The 11899-nt window shown below is 40.6% G+C and overlaps 1 protein-coding gene and 1 long non-coding RNA gene across 2 annotated transcripts in view; one reads left to right on the forward strand and one right to left on the reverse strand.

The window, feature by feature from the left end:
* Nucleotides 1-423: 423 nt before the first annotated feature.
* On the reverse strand, nt 424-9058 carry nfe2l3 (nfe2 like bZIP transcription factor 3). Its single transcript, XM_015029008.1, has 5 exons — nt 8217-9058; nt 5172-5252; nt 3235-3339; nt 2435-2894; nt 424-2357 (listed from the first exon to the last, which is right to left on the reverse strand). The coding sequence occupies exons 1-5, from the start codon at nt 8709-8711 to the stop codon at nt 1597-1599; spliced, it is 1902 nt and encodes a 633-aa protein (XP_014884494.1). The 5' UTR covers nt 8712-9058; the 3' UTR covers nt 424-1596.
* Nucleotides 9059-9134: 76 nt separating this feature from the next.
* LOC106945374 (uncharacterized) overlaps nt 9135-11899 on the forward strand; it is a 62549-nt gene continuing 59784 nt past the window's right edge. Inside the window, exon 1 of the long non-coding RNA XR_001424545.1 lies at nt 9135-9206. This is a non-coding gene — a long non-coding RNA (uncharacterized LOC106945374). The remainder of the gene's footprint in view (nt 9207-11899) is intronic.

The raw sequence follows: 11899 nt of genomic DNA on the forward strand, positions 1-11899 counted from the left end.
AACAATTTTCCAAATCAGAGACTACTCCAAACATGATACATTTCTCCTCCGCACTCATGCGACTATATAGACCGAAGAACCTTTTAATAGAACGATTTCAACATTAATAATTAACAGATAAGACCATGATGGATGACTGGCAAAAACACTTATGGGTGTGGATGCTGTTACCGAATCAAAGTTAACTATCTACGGCACAAGTGCCTAAAACTGCAGATGACCGACAGTGAAGCAAGCAGGTATTTATAAAAATAAACTGCATTAAATACAATTTTGAGACATGTCTGCAGCTCAGTCAGGGTGGAAGACAGAGCCAGACTTTTAGAAGACAATCAGAAGATTAAACAGTACAGACACGGTTGATCTATTGCATCCCTTTGAGTTCGAGTCTGTTGTGGAACCTAAAGCATTGTTCGTGTTTTGGAAATTGCTAATCTAAGGATATTCTTTGACGCCATCTCTGCCAATAGTTGGAACATTCATTGGAGGAAAACACCAAACTTTGAATATGTCTCGCCTATTCCTGAAGAGAAATTTGAATTGGCTGCATTTGGTATCAGCAGGTCCAAATAAAGATCTAAAAGTCCTCCACAGGATGTTAATCAGTGCATTCCCCAGCAACTATTTCTGTAATATGTAAAATGTGTCAAAGCAACCAAAACCAAAAGTTGATGTTGACATTTTTAGACTTTCTTTTACCTTGTAGCAACATTGATATGGATTTTTAGAGATGAAGTTGAGTATTTTTATGCCAGTACTTAAATTGTTACAATTGAAAAGGTCAAACCTATGTGTGCTCTTCTCCAACTGATGTAGAAGTTGTATTTGTTCTAGTAACCTTTAAAACTCTGAAAACATGTTTACACCCAACATAACGAGAAAAAAAAATCACACTTTCTTAAAAGCAAATTAAGGCCTCTTTAATCATTGGTTTGCTTTATGTAATTAAAAAGATTGTAGAAAAGAATGAACTTTATTCTTTTTTTTTCCATTTCAGTTCAAAAGGTTAACCTTACCTACCCCCTGATCTCTGAAATGTTGGCTGTAAACATTTGGTGGAATTTTAATTTTCTTATCAGTTACATTTTAAGTTATATATATATATATAAAAAAAGTCTCATGACGCATATAAGAACTTCAAGTTCAAGAACCTCAAGCCATTTATAAATACAATCTTTTACCCTCCTATTTATACTAAATAGGCAAAGTACAAGGCAAACAAACAGAACAACCCTCATCTTAGAGCTCTAACCAGAATCTGCCACACTTAGCGAAGAGTGTCCGAGTTCATATCTTAACAGGCACAGAGAGATTGATGCCGTTTCCAGCAGCTAAGCTGTTCCCTTAAACCCTGCTTTGCCCATCTTTAACAAGCAAACAAAAGTCCAGTGTGTAAGCTACTTTTTTTTCCCATATGTACAGATTTTTCTATTTTTTTTTAATTAATTTATGCTCCGAGTCTCTCTTGTTTTTGCAGCTTGTGAAAATTTAGGCTTCCAATGCAATCTTTACAAAAGTAAAACCCCAAAGCCAGGTTTAGTAAAGTTCAGCAATATCCAAAAAGAACCCCTAAAGCTCGAGTCTCAGCGAGCAATCTCACTGCTTCTTCTCCTTCTTTCTCTTGTCTGTTTTTTTGCCAGCTGATGTGGCGACAGTGGGCTGTCTGATGGGCTGAACTACGACCCTCCCGTTAGCGCCGCACTGCAGGGTAAACCTCTCGGGGTTCAGGGGCCGCCCCGACGCGTCCCTCACCCGAGAGAGGACGTCCCGGGTCAGCTGCTTGAACTGGTGGGCCACAGCGCCCATGGTCTTGGCCGTGAGCCGCTTTTCCCTCAGCAGTCGGTCTCTCTGGGCCTGCAGCCTCTCCACTTCCTCCTGGAGCCCCGTGATGGCGTCCAGCTTACGCTTGCGGCAGTTTTGCGCCGCCAGCTTGTTCTTCCCGCGCCTGCGGATGTCCCTCAGGAGCGTCACCTGATCGGCGGAGAAGCTGTGGCTGTCCAGCACCTCCATGAACTCCTCCACGGGCATGTTGACGATCTGCAGGACGGAGAAGGGGATGCACATGGCGCGGGCGCGCAGTTCGTCGCGGCTCAGCTCCTGTTCCTCCAGCTGGGACCTGCCGTCCTCCTCTGGCTCCTCGGTTTTACATGGCAGCCTTAGGGGCGGCATGCTGAGGAGAGGGGGAGATGAGTAGCTGTGGTCGTGCCACACACTCTCACTCAGATCAACAGGCGGCCACATGGCGCGGTGGTCCAGGATGCCTTTAGGGGGTTTGGAGTCCACCTCGCTGCTGTAGCCGGTTGCTCCGCCCTCTTCTTCATAGTACGAGCTGGTCGCTGATGACATCTCAGATGAACCTGAAAGACAGAGGATAAAATAACAGTTGGTACAAACATTAGCAATATATTAGTAACCTAAAAAGATTTTTACTAACCAGGGGAGACGGGACATCCATAGCTGCTTTCCAAGGAGAGTCCTGAATCGGAGTCCAAGTCCTCGAACGCTCGAGAGTCTAAGCACTCAAGGTAGTTCAGCTGATTGTCTATTGCCTCCAGGCCCAAACCCAGCTGATTGATTTGTTCAAACACAGCCTCATCTAAGCAGCTGCCGAGCGCGCTCTGCGATGTCAGATTTCCCGTTAAGTTGCACACCGAGGCAAAGGGCAGCGCAGCGAGGCCCACAGCCATGCCCGGCAAAGAGTCAGAGAGCGAGGAGTTTGTGGACTCCAGCCGCAGGAGGTTTCTTTCCCGCTGGCTGACCGTCCGGGACTCCGTCGCTCCAAACGCCCCGGCGCTGGTCACCATGGCATCATGCAAGCTGACGTCCTGGCTGATGGCGCTGCTGATGTCCGAGTCGAGCTCCGAGAGACGATCGGTGACAAGAGAGTCCAGGTCCTGCGTTTTGAAAGAGCAACGTTGTTTACACAGCGTTCCTGCGTCTTTTCAGGTCAAACAAAACGAATCAAAATAGAACAAATGGATGGAAAACAGAGGAATGAATGAATGCCAAGATGGATGGAGAGATTGAGACGAAGCGACGGGGAAAACACTGGAAATATAATTGTTTTTTTTTCCCTAAACACCAAGATCTGGAAAAAAAATACACAATTCAAATTCCATTCGCTTCTGGACTGCACGGGAATCTTGTTCAGTCTTAAAACTCCTTTCCACAGTATACAGATCAACTTAAACACCAAACTCTTGTGTTTTGCACTGGTATTTTGCGAAAACTCACATCAAGATCTGCAACAGAAAGCAAATTGTTCCAGTCGATATCAGCAGCTGGAGGAACATGTTGAAGCACCGGATCAGGCAGCGTAGTGATGCCTTCAAACAAACTCTGAAAGAAAAAAAGGAAAACAGACATGAAAGACTAAACAAACACCAAATTTCACAAATGAGGTAAATTTCAATGCCGTAAAATCCCTTTGAATACAAATATTTTTTGAGAGAATCTTACATTTTTCTCAATATTAAAGGTTTTGAAACAACAACTGCTGTCTGGATGAGCAATTATGGCACTTTTTGCCAACAGGAAGCTAGTTGCTCTTCTTCCATAACATGTCACAAGAAGTAGGCATACTGAGTGAGGGCTTTTGGAGGAGAACAGTGCCCACAGCATCACATTCACCTTTTGTTTGACCCAGTACCAACGGGTGTGTTCGTTGCAGAAAGGCTTAATCGTGGCGTTATCTGACCAAACCGCCCTGTTCCAGTTAAACACTCAAGTAGGATTTATCAACTTCGACACATTTACATTTTTTTGACAAAAGTGCAGAAAACCATTGTCCCTCCTCTGCCTCTGAAAGCAGTTGCTGGTGTGTGGATAGAATCAAATATGTGATAAGGAAACAGTTGGATATTTTTTATTTAGTTTCTCTCCCACTATATTGTTCTCTGTGCGTGAAAGAAAGATTAACGTGGGTCCTCTTCCACCCTTGTTTGTCACACTCCCACTTGTTTTGAACATTTTAATTATTGTCTTTACTGGAGGGCGAGTTTAGGCTAGCAGCCATTTCAGGTAGCACTTTCCCGACTTTTTCAGATCAGCCTTCGTCTTCTTTCCTCTTATTTATGACCTTATAAAGAGTCACCTATGTCCATTTAGATCATAAGATTATACATCAGGAAAAAAAAGAAAGTCATGCTTGTCAGCTTTTCCTTGACACTTTGACAGAATATCCTCAGTTTATAAATATATTTGAGATTTTGTAGACTGAAAATTGAAATAAAAAAAAATGTGGGCTTTAAAATTTAATTACATATCTTTACCAAGGAAACCATGGTGGTGCAATATAATTACATATAATTACTGAAAATTGTTTTTAGTAGTGCTTTTGTGCTAATGTATCCCCCCCCTCCCCCCCCCCGACTCATTACATTTCACTCTCGGTTAAAGTAAAAACCCTTTAACAAGACGTTAATGATTTTCCTGTAGATGCGTACGCATTTGCTCGCAAAGTCTGTTCTAGAGCTGCTTGCCGACTTCGTCATGGGCCCTGCAGCGGGTTTCAGAGGAGCCTTAGACAACACGTCCAGTACCGTTTCAACGGGAAGTGAGCAGAGTCTCCTCAAAGCAGATGAGTCAGGCAGGAAGCACAGGAACAGCGGCTAAATCTGACCCATTTTCCTAACTGAAAGACTCCCACACCTATGTTACGTAACCACGTGAACATAATCAGTGCTATTAGGAAAAAATGGGAGAGGCTCATTTGCTAAGTTTTACATGAACTAGAAGCTTCTGTTTATGAATCACGGTAAAATAGAAGTTTGGAAGACTAAAAGAAACTGGAACAACTGGGTGAACTCTGTGGGCGATGAAGCGAAACAGAGGAAACCGCAAGACATGTGCTCTCGAAATATAGTTTTGTTACTGGTTTTCTGTGAAATGAACCTATTAATTGTGATGCCTGTTTTATAAGAGTTATTCGCCTTTTGTGTTACTTTACCTTACTTTTTGCAGGACTTTAGTGCGACACAGGTTCTGCTTAAATATGCTGTACAAAATTAGTACATCTGTTCAAAAATTACTGCCATATGACGTCTTTTACACAAGTACATCCAACATAGGATGGTACTGACCTGGAGGAACTTAAACTATGGCAAGAACTGTAAGGTATATGCTCAAAGGATTAAAAAAGGGCATCAAAAATCACAAAGGGACCGTCATACCTCTTGTTCTAGTGTTGAACTGTGAGCCAGGTGAGTGAGTGGAACTGCTTCCTCCTCTTCTTTAATCTTAACTTCATCCTCCTGGTAGGGAGAATAAATATAGAGAGATTAGCAGTGAGTAATTTGTAAACTTTGAACTTCTTGTTTGAAAAGAGATATGCAAACACCTTGTTTGCTGCGACCCAGTAAGCCGCCAGAGGTCACAGCATTTTCAGGTTCCCTGATCCCGTTTTAGCCATAGCAGAACGCGGTTCTTGTGTTATGCAACACTTCAGTTCTAACAGTGTCAAGGTCTGTTTTAATAGGCAGTTGTAAAAGTTAGGGCAGCAGTGACATGATACGCTCCCAGTGATGTGGGTTACCAGCTGTCACACACATACACACACACACACGCACACACACTACAGTTGTTTTCCATGTGCAGTGGGATTGGATGTAAAAGGATAATGATTACTTCTTAACTTTCTGCGTCCTTGCTAACAGCAAAACGAAAGCAGCCCATTTCTGCTCTGCCTGAACTTGCTGACTCCTTACTTGGTCACTTCTTCAGCTTCAAACAGCTTTGTGACACTTGCCGACTGGAATCTTTGAAAATCACAGCTGAAGCTTTCTTCTTTAGACAGCACAGAGCAAAAGCCAATTTAAAAAGCTTAGGAGGTAAAAAATAAATAAATAAATAAATAAATAAAAACATCAACATCGCATTTGGCAGTTCCAAAGGAACACTATGGGAGGGACAACGTTCAAGAGTAGATCGCTGCTGTTGTAAGCAAACAGGGTGTGGATCTGATCCTCACTCCTTCACCTCTCCAGGTCCACAGCTGGTGGGTGAGTCTGAAGAAAGGCGATACCGTTACACGATTTGTATCAACTGTTACCAGAACATAACCTACACCGAGCAGCTGTTTCTACTAGAAAGGGCTAGAAAAGCGCCATTAATGGGGGGAGGAATTAAACATGAGGGTTGAGCGTTTCATCTGCGTAACAAAAAGAACAAAATCAATGAGATGCACTAAAGAAATCAGATGGTTGGCTCTGATTAGCTGTTTGGAAACGCAAAAATCGGATCCTTTTTTAAAAAAAAAAAATGTTCCACCACATTAAGAACCAACAAGTCAGAAAGGCAACTACACTCTTCAGAGAGGAGTTTGTAATCGAGTGAAGATGTCTCGATGTTGATGATGCCAGAGACCAAGACCATTAGTAGAAAACAAGATGGCGTCTGGGGTATAGAAAAGTTGATCATGGAACATGATGGATTGGGAAATGTTGGCTGCCTTCTGAAATTCTCCAAAGTAAAGAGCAACATTCTTTACGACCAGCACCGATGTGAACGTTTGGGCAGACATCAATATCTGATACTAATACTGCCATTATACTAATACTGCCATTCACACAGTGTGACGTCGCCTCTGCTTTTAATATAAATGATTGATGTGTGCTAACAGCAGGAAGACTACAAAGAGAATGTTCAGTGCTTTTCTTTTATTTTCGTATAATATAGCGCTCAAACAGAAACCCAGAATGATGAATGAGGAAACTAAAAATAAGAAAACACCGAGTGAGAACTGACAGGAGCAGTCTAACGCTTGCTGCACACTTTTGATGCCTGTCATGTTATCTCCTTGAAGGAGATACTAACTAGACTAGTTGCATTGCCAAGAAAGATCTAGTGGTTGCATAACTAGATCTAGTGATTGCCAACTAAAATGTAGTTAAATTTTAGTATTTAACTAAAATTAAATACTCATCAGCATGGATATCAGAAATATCGGACTTTTGATGAAGCACATGAACTTGTCATCTTTCCATGACGGAGCGAAGTAAAATTTAAAAACAAGAATTAAAAGGTTCTCATGTCCGAATATATGCTGCATCTTCTCTGGCTAACACAAGGTAAAAAATTATACAAACCATCTCAAATATAAAAATTCATGCACCATCACTTGTATTTGGTTTAATGTGTTTAACAAGTTAGCAACTTGCAGCAAACTCTGCCTAATTCTGGCCAATATTTGCCCACTCTTCTCAGCAAAGGCAGCAGAATTGTTTTTGAATTGGCCTGTTTCAATGTGCGTAGCCACCTTTTTCAGGGTTAAGGTCAGGTCTTTCCAGAAGCTTAATATAATCTTGCCGCACCCACTCCAAAAGCAGCATGTTTTTCAGGAATCACTCTACATTCAGTTGTGTCAATGTTTCAACTATTTATCTGTTGGTTTGAAGTCAAGTTGAAGAATTCAGAGGTCGTCCTTCTCTCTCTTACCAAATCCTCTTTTAAGCTATGCATCAGGACCAGAAAATACTCTAATCATGTCGCTACCACTACCATGCTTGACAATTGATGCTGTGTTCTCGAGTTTAATTTCATTGTGGATAAATACAACAGTGCTCCAGCATATTCTAGTCTACGAAAGGTTTAAATCTTGGTTGTTTTCTGGTTGCTCCCAAACATCTGAAATAGTTTGGTTCAGATGGTTGGACTTGGAGACTACTGGATAGTCATAACAATCTGAAACGTACACTGAAACTGGTTATGAAATGGATGGATTAAGCTTCTGGAGTGGAGCTGACATTGTTTTGACGCTACAAGACATGCCTGGCTCATCAGCAACTTTCTAAAGGGCATGTCCAAATATTATGTGAGATTGCATGCTTTCTTTTTGAGAAATTCAAACTTAAATACAAACCCAATCCTTGATTTCCTCTACAAACCCCAAGTTCTTGACTTTCACACAAATGATAACAGTATGTGTACTCCAGAAAAGCACTTTAGGTTTGGAAGGGCCTCCAACAAATGAAAAGGAATGTACTTTGTTCCTTATGCCAACGATTTATCACATTCTGTTGTTTCCTTCCTGGTTTACAAGGAAACATAATTCACTACATGGGTGGATATTCCCCCTTTCTGAGGCACTGGTTAGTCACGGCATAAGTTTTTAAGTCCTTGTTGATCCCTTTGTTTGTTGTCAGTTAGCCAGCCTATCCCAAACATGTTGTTGATTAATAACAAATCATTTCCCCCCAACGTAAGAAGACATTACTTACATTCAGGAAGGCTCCAGCACCACAAGGCCCCTGTCCCAGCTCAGAGTTGGACTGGCAGTGCACTTCTTGGTCTCTGACAGGCCGGTGCTCACCGGCGTCTGCAGGTTCATTCTCAGTGCTTTCTAACCCTACGCTGGCGTCAGGGTTGCCGCTGGTGGAAGGCCCTGTGGAGGAAACTTGGTGCACCAGCCACGCGTTCAGCTGCGTGTGGAACCGCGGTGAGCCGAGGTTCCTCACCTCATCCAGCAGACGACGACTGGCGAAGAAGTAGTCCAGCTCAGGGCATTTTGGATGCACTCCGTATCCGTCAAGTGTGTCTCTCAAAACGTGAAAGGGTGTCTGGATGTAGGCTGAGCTTGGACCCAAGTTAATCTCAGTGAGTGGCGGATAGTAGCCGGTAAGGTAGCTGTCGATGTCTACTCGAACTCCAACCAAACTGAGCAAGATAGTCAAGTGAATCAGGCCTTCTGTAAAGTATTTTTTCGCGACCTGCATTTTCTAAATACTCCCAAAATACGGGTGCCTATGAAATCCTGACCCGTCAGTTCCTCTATCCCGAACGGACAAAGGGGAAAAAGCTAACAAAAGAGCACGCCTTCCCCTGTCAGACAAAGAGGTCCGCCTGTACCGGTGACAACGTCTAGCTAGCTGTTAGCGGTTAGCTTCAAGGCTTAACTACCGGCAAAAGGTAACTTCACGTCATTAACATACTACAAGCTTTAGCTTTCTGTGCGTTGCAGCGGATACATTTCTTCCCGACGAGTCCAAGCTATCACAGCCACAAAGTCGTTTGGATAAAAGTGAAAATGAAACATGTAAATAGCTCCAATGCTGTCACTGTAAACTGTGGCAACTCTTTCGTAATTTGCATATTTCCACGTTGATTGGACGAAAGCTTTAGCCAGAGGAGAGAATGATTGGTCAAGCCAACTGTCCATAAATTCAAACCAATAGGAGCAAAGAAAAGTTGTCCACTTGAACAGCAAGAAAGTAAGCTTCCATTTAATCGTTTATCATTCATACTTTAATAATTAACATAACGAGGTGAACTATGATTTTGATAATGTGTTGATTAATTTTGAATATCTCTAAGTTCTAAGGTGCAAGATTATATTGTTACTTAGGAATTTCAGTGAGGATTTTCTAATTTCCCTTGTATTTGAGCTTTAAACCAACCTTTTAACCTATTTAGCTTCGCTGTTAGTGTTTAACTTGTATCTTTATAAGGTGCTGGTCGAATACGTTCAAACTGTTAATTTATTTACAAAGGAACACAAATGAAAGCAATAAAATTCCATATAAAAAGGTATTTACCCCATTTACAGAAGACTTACTTATGTTTGAAATTCTCAACCACATTTTAAAATCATATAAGCAGAGTAAATACAAACGAAGCTGTTGATCTGTGTTGCTTACTATCTTACAATTTTGCCTGCTCAACTGAATCAGTGAAGTTTTCAAATGATGATTTTACTTAAGATAACTAACCTAGCTCTTCACCCAACACACATGAGCCTACATAAATGCTTCAATAGTCACAGTCTAGAATGAGTACTGTCTGATCCAATAGTCAGGCATGTAGTCAGTATGACAACATGAAGCATGCTAAAACATCTCAAAACAACATGATGCCATGATATCTACAAGTTCAAGAACAGATGAGAAACATATCTATTGTAATTGATGTGCCTCAAAGGGGTTACAAAGTAATTTACTGAGATTGCGGATGACTGTGGAACCACAGTCATCGTTCAAAAGGAAGAAATAGAGGGAAAGTTCTGAACCCTAATGCAATTTACCAAAACGACTTCCAGAGTGCATCAATGAGTCTTGAAAGATCACAGAACAACACTTAAAGCACTGCATGTCCCAGTGCCTTATCAGTTCATGCCAGTATTCACAATTTAACAATATGAAAGACGTTGGGCAAAAATGTCCCACGCAAAACATAAAAGGGGAAAATCCTTTTGCTTTACAGCACCATAAACATTAATATAGCAATACTGAGCTTTATTACATTGTTTTTCCCTCATATATTTTCTAATAAAGTATATTAAAAAGTTAAATGGAATGAAGCAGGTTAAATAGCTTGTTTTTGTTTTTTTGCTATTATAAACACAAAAAAAGTGATTTTGTCAGCAAATTGATTTTGAACAAGAAATGTATGATCTCTCTATGGGTAAAAGAAATCCGTAATAATAATATAGATATATACAGAAGTGAAACAGTTTGTTTCCTTTCAACCCAAATCAGCTATTCAGAAAATGAGGTCTATATAATCCTTAATAAATAATTGTTGCAATGCCATTATTAACTTTGTGCTCTCTCGCTAATTGTGCTTTTTTTTATAGAAGGTGTGATTGGCACACTGCTTCTGTGTTTTGTTTTAAGTCTTTCCTGTATGGAAGACGTTGAGAGAGCTATTGCTGCCATAAATTATGTGCATTTAAGGTTTTTCTCTTTTCCATAGAAAGTACACCTGGTTTACTGCTTCTGAGTTTAGCTGTGTCTTTTTCCTGGATGGAGTCACTGGCACGAACATTACTGCCATTAACTGTGTCCTCTCTTTAATTGTCATTGCTAGACTCCCAGCTCAGTCATTCTGAAGTGAGCTGTTTCTTTTTTTTCCACATAATCACTGATAGAATTATTTTATAAAATTTGTTCTCTTTATTTGTCTTACTGATGCAAACTAATCAGGGGCCGGTGCTTTTGTTAATCATGTCTTACTTCTGGATAAAACGTTTGACCAAGTCATTGCCACAATTAACTATTCCATCCATGTTTTTTTTTTCATAAGAAGTACAACTGGTTCAGTACTTGTCTGTGCTTCTTTCCCGGATAATGTTATTGAAAGAGCAACTTCTGCCATTAACTTCCTGGCTCAGTGCTTTTGTGCAAGGGATAGTATAAGGAATCTCTAAAAAGTCAATGAATCATTGCAATCAGCTGGACTTCTTTAGACAGGCCACTTGATGTTACACAAGCTAAATTTGATTGTGTTGTTTAACAGGACAAACATGAATATTACTTTATAATTTTATTGTATCAGAAAAAAAAAATTTATTATATAAGGACTAAATTGGATTCTATGTATGGATATGAATTGACCTGTTTGCGTTGTAAAGTGCTCTGACATGACACCGGATTTGACTTGGCGGTGTACACAAAAAAAGAGAGAAAAATACAACAGGAATCAACTGCTTTGTTTAGATTTTGCCTCCCAGCTGCATCTTAAAAATGCAGATGCAAGTTAATGGCAGTCTTAAAGACCTGGATAGACCTCATCTCACTTAATTGTATATTTTTAATGTTGCCTTTCCATATGAGTACTTTTGCTTAAAGACATGTTCAGAACTGAAGAAGCCTTTTGGATGAGAGGTGAAATGTCTTCAAGTAATAAGCAAAGAGGTCTAATAATGTTCTGTTTAACCACGTATGACTGCAATGTCTTTGATGACTAAGAATCTAAACTAGCACTTGCTGAACAGCATGTAAGATTTTCTATGTCTTGCAAAACCAAATAATTGCAGCCTTTAATAGTATCTTTTCTTTCTTTTTTTTGTGGTTTATCCTACTGGGAAATGTGAGGAAAGTCAGTGGCCCTTTTAAATCCACACTTTGCTGGCAATCCTTCTTTTCTTAAAAGGTGAACATGTTGAAAACATAATATGGGCTTTATG

Source organism: Poecilia latipinna, unplaced genomic scaffold (assembly GCF_001443285.1).
Source record: "Poecilia latipinna isolate Pla-1442-1.1 unplaced genomic scaffold, P_latipinna-1.0 Scaffold141, whole genome shotgun sequence".
NCBI lineage: Eukaryota > Metazoa > Chordata > Actinopteri > Cyprinodontiformes > Poeciliidae > Poecilia > Poecilia latipinna.

Excerpts from the sequence above, each read along its gene's own strand:
- nfe2l3 (XM_015029008.1), bottom strand. The coding sequence starts at position 8,711 with ATGCAGGTCGCGAAAAAATACTTTACAGAAGGCCTGATTCACTTGACT. Across the intron at positions 5,253-8,216 it reads GTGCTGGAGCCTTCCTGAAT|GAGGATGAAGTTAAGATTAA; the intron begins GTAAGTAATGTC and ends TCTCCCTACCAG. Across the intron at positions 3,340-5,171 it reads GTTCAACACTAGAACAAGAG|AGTTTGTTTGAAGGCATCAC; the intron begins GTATGACGGTCC and ends TTTTTCTTTCAG.